Below are 10,930 nucleotides of genomic sequence, written 5' to 3' on the forward strand. Positions count from 1 at the left end.
AAATGCTGAATTCATTACCTTTCCTTATAATCTTTTTTTTAGCAAACTATTATGTTGGACAATACTTCTACACTGCTGTTGGATTTAAAAGATCAAAGCTGTTCTCTGAAGATTTTTGATTAACTGCGAAGACCAGCTATGTTCAACACTAATAGGTATACTAAAATGCTGCCAAGATTAATGTGGAGATGACCCTGTGCCTATTTTCAGAATTGCAGGGGGGCGAATTCTGTCAACAGTGAAGATGCATTTGATAAAAGGCCGAAGCAATGGGGATCCTTTCTGTCGGGCAGTAGAGGAAGTTGTACAAGATTTGGATTTGAAGATTAAAAATATTATCGATTCACAACATGAAGTCTTGACTGCCAGCACTACTGGAGTCAGTCCAGCACGGGTAATGGGACTTCTTTTGTTCTTTTTAGTATTTAGCTTTACAAGAAAGCAAATGTCTTTTGCCTGTTCTGTTTATTTCTATTTTTAAAGGACTTCATATAGAGTATTATCTTTTCCTAACAGTACAGAATAGTGTCATTTCTTTTACGCTATGGTTTTAAACTTGTTGAAAGACTTATACTTGAGGATTATAGTGTGCATTTCAAAAAGCTGATTTACTTAGACTAAACTTCTTACCTCAAAATTGTAAATAAAATACTCTTCAAAACTTAATTTTTTTGTGCAGTTGTTACAGACAAAGATACTTAAACTGTCAGGTTTGCCCCTAATTTCAAGGCAGTAGAACTATAACAAATTTCCAAACAAAAAAAATCATGGAGTGGAATTCAGATTTGGGACTATGGATTCGTAATTTTGATTAAAATACGCAGATTTTAATTAGCTCAGGGTCAAGTATTTGTAAGGGTAAGACATTCAAAATACGGTTAAATATGAAAGTCTAAAACATGGGGAAATAAGGAGTGGGAGGGGAATAACAATAAAACCCTAAACAATCAACGTGTAAGTCTTTCTCTTTCAGCATTTCAAGACACTAATGAAACTACTAATGATTTTAATTTCATGGAAGGAATAGGATATGTAAAGTTCTTTAAGTCAGGTGTGGAGACCAGAATACAGGCTTTGTTTTTGTGGTTTCTGTACTTTGAATCTACTCAGGTTCATATTATGATCTTTTTTGTGATGAAAACATCAACCAGCTTTAATTATTTTATTTTACGTTGTTGATATATAAAATATCTAGTGTCATGTATCTTTGTCTAGGAAACTTTTTAAAGCTTAGAGACAATTTGAATGTGTGTACATTTGTTAGAATGCTTTGTTTTATGAAATCACTGGAATTATACCATGGTAACATAAGATGTTTAACAAATTTTAATCAGACTTCCAATATGCTTTCTCTTTTCTATGAGACCTAAAACCAGCCAGACCCTAGTGGCTAGTTGAACTGGTTTAAATGTGTGTTTCCACTGAGCAGTTGGCATATTTGATCCTCATTTTCCTGTTTCCTCTGAATCTTTCATCACTGTATTTCCCTGTTTCCCTTTCATATACTTCTGTTTCTTTCTCTTCCTCATCTGAAAAATTGATCACTGTTATCAGTTCTGTCTTTACATACTTGTGTTACCAATAAAATTTGTAAAAATTTAGATCATTATAAGCTATGTAAAACTATTTTTATGAAACTCCATTCTTCAGAGAAATTCACAAAAACTTTGCTTTTCCAAAATGGTTTGTGTTTATTGATCTCCATAGATCAAATTCATAGTCCAATGTCTCTGTAGAAGTGTTCACTAGTATCCTTGTTGAGGCAGAAGATAGCAAAGATGGTTGTATCCTGATGTTGTTGGAAAAAGTGGTTAAATACTTAATCCCATTGAGAGCACTGTGAAGTTAATATTTTTCTCAAAATGGGCACCTGAGGGCAGCTTAAGAACTTAATTATATTACTGTGGGCCTGTGGTTCTATGTTGAAGTTTTTGCCAATTCTTGAGTTTAACTTAATTGATTGCTGGAACATCCCATCTACTTGTGGATGGGCAGATTCTACTATAGTTTTTCTCCATGAGGAAACTTGAGTACATAGCAGAGGATGATGGTCTTTAACCTAATCCTTTTCACCATACTCACCACAGTATGGATGTACCTGAGAGCCATCAGAGATGACTGACTGATGTGCTGCTTATCTTGACAAATCAAGGGCTGATTTGGGTTTATGTGGCAAGGTTTTCGTAGTGGGGAGGGCTGCAGTGGAAAGACACTAGAAGCTGCACCCATGTCAGACAGAGCCAGTTATAGCCAGCTCCAAGACGGACCCACTGCTGGCCAAAGCTGAGCCAATCAGTGATGGTTGTAGTGCCTCTGTGCTAACATTTAAGAAAGGGTAAAAAATGCTGCGCAACAGCAGTTGGGACAGAGGAGTTGTGAGTACATGAGAGTTAACAACTCTGCAGACACCAAGGTTAGTGAAGGAGGGGGATGAGGTTCACCAGGCACCAGAGCAGGGATTCCCCTGCAGCCCATGATGAAGACCATGCAGGCTGTTCCTCTGCAGCCCATGGAGCTCCGCAGTAGAGCAGATATCCATGCTGGAGCAGGTGGATATGCCCTGAAGAAAGCTGTGACACCATGGAGAGCCCACACTGTAGCAGGTTCCAGGCAAAACTGTAGCCCATGGAGAGGAGCCCATGCAGAAGCAGGTTTTCTGGGTGGGACTTGTGACCTCATGGGGGACCCATGCTGGAGTGGTTCTTGAACTACAGCCTGTGGGAAGGACCTGCACTAGAAAAGCTTGTGAATGATACTATCACTAGAAGCTGCACCCATGTCAGACAGAGCCAGTTATAGCCAGCTCCAAGACGGACCCACTGCTGGCCAAAGCTGAGCCAATCAGTGATGGTTGTAGTGCCTCTGTGCTAACATTTAAGAAAGGGTAAAAAATGCTGCGCAACAGCAGTTGGGACAGAGGAGTTGTGAGTACATGAGAGTTAACAACTCTGCAGACACCAAGGTTAGTGAAGGAGGGGGATGAGGTTCACCAGGCACCAGAGCAGGGATTCCCCTGCAGCCCATGATGAAGACCATGCAGGCTGTTCCTCTGCAGCCCATGGAGCTCCGCAGTAGAGCAGATATCCATGCTGGAGCAGGTGGATATGCCCTGAAGAAAGCTGTGACACCATGGAGAGCCCACACTGTAGCAGGTTCCAGGCAAAACTGTAGCCCATGGAGAGGAGCCCATGCAGAAGCAGGTTTTCTGGGTGGGACTTGTGACCTCATGGGGGACCCATGCTGGAGTGGTTCTTGAACTACAGCCTGTGGGAAGGACCTGCACTAGAAAAGCTTGTGAATGATACTATCCCATCGGAGGTACCTCGCACAGGAGCAGAGGAAGAGCATGAGGAAGGAGAAGCAGAGACAAAGCATTAAGAACTGACCACAACCCACATTCCCCATCCCCCTGTGCCACTTGGGGGAAGGAGGTAGAAGAGGTGGGAGTAAAGCTGAGTGTGGGAAGAAGGGAGAGGTCCTATTCTGATTAATTGGCAATGAATTACATTAATTTCCTTAAAGTCAACTCTGTTTTGCCCGTGATGGTAATTGGCAAGTGAACTCCCTGTCCTCATCTCGACCCCACAGGCTTTTAATCATATTTTCTCTCCCTGTCCTGTTGGGGAGGGGGAGTGATAGAGCAGCTTGGTGGGCACCTGGTGGCTAGCCAAGGGCAACCCACCACAGTCTTTTGTGGTGCCCAATATGGGGCCTGAGGAATTAGAGATAAGGACAGTAAGTGGGACAGGTAACAGGGAAAATGTGGACTGAACATTGCTAGAGTGGAATAAGTATGGGGAATTTTTGTCTCTGTAATTGTTGTGAAGGAATAAAGAGTGGAGTGTGTGTAAATTGTCTGCCTTTGGTGTTGTGATGATGCTATTTTGATTTTGGTGTGGGGAGTTCTTTTGTTGATGTAAATGAAGTTTGTGAAAATTGAGAGATGAATACTATATTTTTAATGATAATTCTTAAATATGTGATTCACAGAGTCAAGGAGTGGAAAAGGGAGATTAGACAAATGTTAAGAGGCTGATATCAAATTGCTTATTTTAGTGGAGCTTGGTGTGGAAGAACATTTTACGAAGCATATAGAGGGGTACATTACCATTACTAATTAAAAAACAAACAAAAAACCCTATACGTCTTCCAAGTGAATTTGAGCTATATATATAAAAGAGCATCTGTATTGTTCCATTAAGATCTCAGGACAGCAAAGATTAATGCCCTGTGCTGACTTTCACACATAGCATGTGTGTTCTGTTTTTTACTTTATGAAGAAACCCCCAAACCCTGATGCTATAGTTTTTCAGAAAAATTGTTCTATATTCAGAATAAAATCTAGTTTTGTTAGGAAGTTGTGGTTTTTTCCATACGTATTGAATAATTTCTTTGAGTACAAATTTAAAACATGATCTTGATTTTAGAGCTGAAAATGATGTGTCCACTAGCTCCTGGGAAGACTGCTTCCTCATAAAATGTACCTGAAAAGAGTTACTCTCTTAAAATATTTGCTTTTCTCCTGGCTGTGGCAGTTTTCTTCCATCATTGCTCAGTTTTCCTGCAAATACCTGTTTTATAAGAATCTAGAGCTCCAGGAAAAGTTATTACTTTCTGCAGCAGGAAACACTACTTTGTGTTGAAGCCTGCACGAGTGACTAAGAGGAATTATGATTAATTTCTTCCTGAAAAAATTACTACTGTAAATGAAGTCTGGCTGGTATTTCTGGAACTAACCAGCATAGTCTGGAGTAGCTAATGGTCACTACCCTTGAAAGACTGATCAACTATTTTCTTGAAAAAAATAATTTGAATCATTGATTTTAAGCTTACTAATAAACAAGACTTTTAAGGCAGGGATTGTTGTCTTGCTTTCGGTTCTTACTGTGCCTTGGACAATAGGATTTTTAGTCCATAGTTAGTACACCAAGTCACTCTTGTTGTAGTACATAAGATTTCTGAAGGTCATCTTTTGGCAGTTAGGAGATTATGTTATATTCTAAAGATTATTTTTTTCCTTTGTGTATAATCAGTCAAGATGATGCCAAATTTGTACTTTCATCATTGAGACAAATTTACTGTGACACACATGACACTTTATAAAAATCTGTGGTGCAGTGATGTAATGACTGAAGAGGTTCAGAATAAATTCTGAGGAAATTAAATGGTACAGAAATAGGCCAATTCTGTAAAGCCAAGTAATAACCATTTCTGTAATTGCTATTTCTAGCTATTGATTATAACTTATAGTAACTGACTGATGTGTTGCTATGGTTTCTTGAAAGCTACATACACTAATTGATGTAATCAAATAGAGAGAGAAATAGAATTTGATCTTTTCAAGACTGTGTTTAAAAGCAGTTAACTGATTAGATAAATGCAGATTTAGGATTTAGGACCTGATTCAGGTCCTTCTGAACAAAGTCAGGCTATTCAGTGTTTCTGTGTATTGGTAAATAAGAAAGCCTATAGTCTTTAAAATATGCTACTGTGTATTAAGCACTAAATTTCTCTGTGGAACTCCTACTACTTTTAAAGAAATATATAACAAACTTGCAATTCTTGCAGTCCCATAGTGGCTATGGAGTTCTACATCTGTACTGCTGACTGTAGCATTGAGCACTTCCAGATGTGGATTATTATTTTCTTTAAGGAATTCTTTATTCTTGTGGAAAATCATGAGGAATTAATCCTGTTCCAAACAACAGGAGATTGTGCCAAGTACCGCTGTTGTCAAATCTTGATGGAAATCTCACTTTTAACCAACTGCTTTAGCAGATTCAGTTAGTCAGAGGAGTTGGAATTCACCAGAATATATTTGTGTACCCCATAGCACTCAAATTGGTTGTGAGAAAATAATATGTTAATTTCTGCTGTGTGGTTTCATCACAGAGTTTAATATTTATCTGTGTGACTTGCTCATCAATGTATACCTCCAGCTGGCAGTGATCTTGGAATGAGGAAGGAACTTTCCCATGGGCAGGTTCCCCATAAATGCTTACTGTGAAAGGGAAGGAGGGGATTCTCACACCTTATGCTGATATGGGTGCCTTTGGAGGTGAGCTATTGGTTTGGCTTGCTGACCTTTCTTATTGTATGTTCCTTTTAATTTTATTTACTCTCAGCCGAAATTGCATTCCATAAATCATGGCACTGCGTATTGTGGCAGAGATACTATAAAGGTCTTACTAGCTCTTCTGGATGAGGAAGCTGTCAATCCTCCTACCCAGAACAAAGCGGAACTATTATATGATGATGAAAGCTTAAACTTGTTTGGAGTCACCTCTGTTTTGACACTCTTCAGGTGAGTACTAGAAGGGTTTTTGTGTTTGTGTTGTGTGTGTTTACTTTTAAAGGTCATATACTGAGTGGCTAACAAAGCATTGATATTACTAATACAAAGCAAATGACCAAAGTACAGTCTGTTGTGAGGTTAGGTGTAAAGGGAAAGCATTCTTAAAACAGCCTCAAGTTCTCAAAAGTATTCTACCTCCTCATTTGCATTTTCTGTATTTTCAAGATACTTTTGTAATATGGACTTTTTGAGGTAGTACTTTTCTGGGATGCAGAAAACCCATGAAGGAATATCCTTTGCAACAAATCACCCATATACTCACCTCTTAAGTTTAAACTCCTGGGTTCAAATACTGTCTGTTCAGTAGCTAATTAGATTACTATTCAATTTGAAGATGCCTCCTTTGTCTAGCTATGACACAAGAGATTTGTGGATTATATCCTGTTTTCTTCCTACATACTAATTATTTTGTGGAGACAGTTTTAAATAGTTTAAGTAGAATCACAGAATCATTAAGGTTGGAAAAGACCTTTAAGATCATCGAGTCCAACCACCAACCTAACACCACCATGCCCACTAAACCATATCGTGAAGTACCACATGATTTACCAATCAAGATAGTATTGCACAAAGTATATTGAAACAAATTCACATGCTTGAAGATTTATTAGTAGGGTCTGTAGCTGATGGCATAGATTGACTCTAATGTTGAAAGTTGCTTTTGAGGAAGAATAAAATTAAAAGAGGAAGAGGAGAGGGAAGAGAAAACTGCCTGGTGGCCAGCTGGGAAGTAAAGCTGCCAGGGTTCCCAGGCAAGCATTCTCTGTAGTACAGTGGTTGGTTCCCAAATGTGCTTTTCCTAGGGTAACTATTGTCTTCATAAGGACGGGCTCAAACCCCTTTATGGTTGTCCCTGCTTTTGGTGCCTTTAGTGGTGACTGGAGCTTCTGCTCTTCAGAGCAGAGGCTGCGTGGACAGTTGCTTATTAAGCTCTGTGCATGCATGTTTTTAGGTTCCCTAAAATAAAAGAGCTACAATGAAAAGGGTAGGAAAAGTGGGGAAGAAGGAGGTGTTTCTTATGCTGGTGGCAGTTGTTTCCTGTGAGAGTCCACCATAACAACACTGTTAGAGTGTGCAGGTACAAGGCTGCGAGGATAACAGCAAGGAAAGAAAAACAGTGATAGGTCCTAAATTGGAAGATGGAGTATCCTAAAAGTCAAAGAATTTAAGGGTTCCATTAGATTTATCATTTGACCTTTTATGAAACCAAAGGAATGAGCATATTCTAATGAAACTTTAAAAGATTAGTTTCACTAGTAAGAATTCTAAATAAACCTGGAATAATCTTTAACGTAAAAGGCATCTTGTAACAACATATTGTGGAATATTTCTTTCACCTCCCAAATATTTGTGGATAGCTGTAGCTATACATTTATATTTCATTATGTAACAAGCTTAAAAACCCCTGATTTCTGTCTTTTATTTCTCCACTACTTCAGATTCAGGAAAATTGATCCACAGTAAATTAATGAAACAATTTAAAAAGTAATAAATGTCACCATGGTTGTATTTTTATCAGAATGAAAAGAAACTTAATCAGATTTAAGTTAATGCTCTGTGTGAATAGAATCAAGGCCCACCTGAATTATTCAGAAATAAACTCTGCTATTATTCAGAGCTAGAAATCTTCTTTTTTTTTTTTTTACGTAACTCTTTAACTTAAGATGGGTTTTATTTGTGGTATACAAATGCATATTGATATACAAATGTATATCAATTTATTTATTGATATTATTTATGTTTTAGAGTTAAATTTTGCATCACCATAGATCAAGTATTTTTCATAACTTTCTGCAATAAACGGGGGTTTTTTTGCTTTTGCAGGTTCGACAGGTATTCAGAGTTTGGGGCAACTTTTTATTTGCTGCTGGTTTTCATATCGTTCCCATCATCTTCCTATCCTATGAATGTTAAAGCCAATCGTTGCTTCTTACTCATTTCTTTTCTTGATTTTTAAAGTTTCCTTCTGTTTAAGGAATACCCATGTTGAACTGGTGTACAAAACAAAGAATCTCTTGAAAACCCATTTCTGTGGGTGCTGAAAAGGAAACTAACCTATCCATGGACTGGAGAAGCAGTGATGATTTAATCAGTCGCTTATCCTTGAGGAATCATCAGTTGTTGGAAAAGTGGGATGCTGATGATTTTGTCATTATGGGTTACAAAGAAGACTCATGAACCAGAAAAACAGTGTAGATGGGAGCATGCTGAAGCTACATATTTTTGCAATTTAAATAGCAAAACCATTGCAAAGACCTGCAGAAATTTTGCACCACAGACAAATAGAAATAAATAATGAGTTAAATAAAATAAATTTTATTTATGGAATAATTGAATAGTGAGCTAAACAAATAAAATAATGACTTATTTTTTAAAAAACTGTCCTCATATACACACTGGTGTGCCATAAGTATAAACAGAAGTAATTATTTACAGATGCAGATTAGTTCTTATTTCAAGACCAAAAAATCCTTTCTCATATGCATCAATAATTTTTTGCATTGTATGCATAAAATTTTTTTCATCAATGTATGTAACTAGTCATATACTGAAATATAGGAGGGTGGAAGCATTTTGTTACTGTGAGTACTTCTATTGAAAAGTGTGTTAATATGAGGAAAATTATTCTGGATGCCAACCAGATGCTATTCAAGGGGGTATAAGTAGAATGGTGACTTGGTAATTCATCACCGGACTTACAAATAATAATACTGTGGCTGTGTACTGTGGCTACAATATTGTTTACAATATTGTAAACGAACTGCGAAATAATACCATAAATTGGAACTGTAGGTTTGTTTTCATTATGCTGTCTTAAGTTGTCACAGTACATGTGGTTAGTTAAGAAGGGAGAAAACAAAGTAAGGTTTGAAGAGTGAAGATACCTGCCTTCCTGTTTCTGAGTTACCATATCAAGTTCCTATTTTTCTTAAGTAATTGCTCTTACGTGTTCTAAATACTTATCTCTCTTTAATATAGATCTCCAGCACAATCCAATGGATCTTCTCCAAAACCTCTTAGACAACGTATTCAGAGATCTATGGATGAAAAAAAAATTAAGGTACTGTGTAGGAATTGCTGTATGACTACAGATGCACTGAAATAATAATAATAAAATGAAAATAACAGTGTTAAAATTCTCAAATACTTGGCTGAAATGTATTCTATAGCTAAAGAAATGTAATTGTTATTATCTTGTGGTAATTGGCGCAACTCAAACAGTGTTGCAATATGAATGGAAATATCTAAAACTCCAGAAGAGAAAGGCTTTAAACTTAAAAGTACTTCCTAATGAAGATCTCTTAATGGAGATATACTGAGTTAATCTGTATCTCTTCATTTAACCATCTGCGTATTTCAGGACTATAGAAATAAAACTGAAGCTATGTGAAAACAGAGATAAAAGCTGAACACAGGCACCTGATTTCAGTTCTTATAATACAGGCATTCTAAAAGTGTAATAAGGACACTTTCATTGTGATTTTTGGGACACTTTTTATTTGTAACATTCTGAAGACGTTGCTTTGTGAACAATAAAATTAAGATGCTAATGTTTGCTATTTTGTAGATGAAATGGAACATTACAAGAGTATGTTGGTGTTGTGAGTAGCGCTATTCAGGGAACAACTTCAACGTTTTGGAAAATTGCAGTCTTCCAGTGTACTGCATTTTACATAGTCTTTTTTCGTCAACTTTGTCAAACTTAAATATTGGGACTATGGAAAGAGACAGAGCTTGTATCTTCCATAGGATTTCAACAGTGATAAATGAAAATAGTGACTTAATATTTTTCCTGTCCTGACAACAGGTAAAAACACAAATGTAATTAGTATATGAGGAAGGAAACAGAGGTGTTTTAAGCCATCAGAATTAGTTCTAGAATAGCACAATGGAAAGTATCTTTCTGGCACTAGACATGAGGGGAATATTAACATATTCCTATTACATGTCTGAGAAGTAGAAAGTCATTAAAGGAAGTAAAATGAAAAGCACTGTCAATATTTCCAGCATGTGTTTTAAATATACTCCAACTTCATTCTGAGTCTTTTTTTTGGAATTGGGGTGGGGTGGATGAGGGGCTTTTTGGATACATGTTATGATGAAATTTAGCTTAAAACTCATAGGCAAATTATGAAATATTGAAGATGATAAAGGATCTTCATTATATTAATTTTATGATAAACAGCATATTTCAATTGCAGCTTTACTCATCAAATAGCAAAAATGTGATATGCTGTTTGCATAATACATTGAAATAGATAGTTTTCTTATATAAATGGAGGTTTTGTAATTGGATTCATGAACAGCTATATTCAGTATCAAAGTACAAAAATTATCATCTGAAAGTAACTACCTGTCACATTTGAGACCTTTTCTGGAAACCTACAAGGTTTTTGACACAAACTATTAGAAATGAGTCTTGAGGCTGATTCACATTATGAAACTATTTTTACTTTTTAAAAAATACTTCTTTGCTATTCAAAAATACCAGATTGGCTACCATAATTTCTGTGCAGATAGTAGTTCTTTTAGAGGTCTCTGAATAACTGAATGAGCTTTACTTTCAGGAGCAGG

The 10,930-nt window shown here is 36.8% G+C and overlaps 1 protein-coding gene across 1 annotated transcript in view; it reads left to right on the forward strand.

Moving 5' to 3' along the window:
* Window positions 1-210: 210 nt before the first annotated feature.
* The window catches only part of LOC104616770 (PCNA-interacting partner-like), a gene marked incomplete at its 5' end in the record, with an annotated part of 20,527 nt that continues 9,807 nt past the window's right edge, over window positions 211-10,930 (forward strand). The window contains 3 exons of the mRNA XM_010281888.1: window positions 211-394; window positions 6,126-6,304; window positions 9,335-9,416. Coding sequence (XP_010280190.1) covers window positions 211-394; window positions 6,126-6,304; window positions 9,335-9,416 — 445 coding nt within the window. The remainder of the gene's footprint in view (window positions 395-6,125; window positions 6,305-9,334; window positions 9,417-10,930) is intronic.

The sequence above is a fragment of the Phaethon lepturus genome, unplaced genomic scaffold, assembly GCF_000687285.1.
Source record: "Phaethon lepturus isolate BGI_N335 unplaced genomic scaffold, ASM68728v1 scaffold12702, whole genome shotgun sequence".
Lineage (NCBI taxonomy): Eukaryota > Metazoa > Chordata > Aves > Phaethontiformes > Phaethontidae > Phaethon > Phaethon lepturus.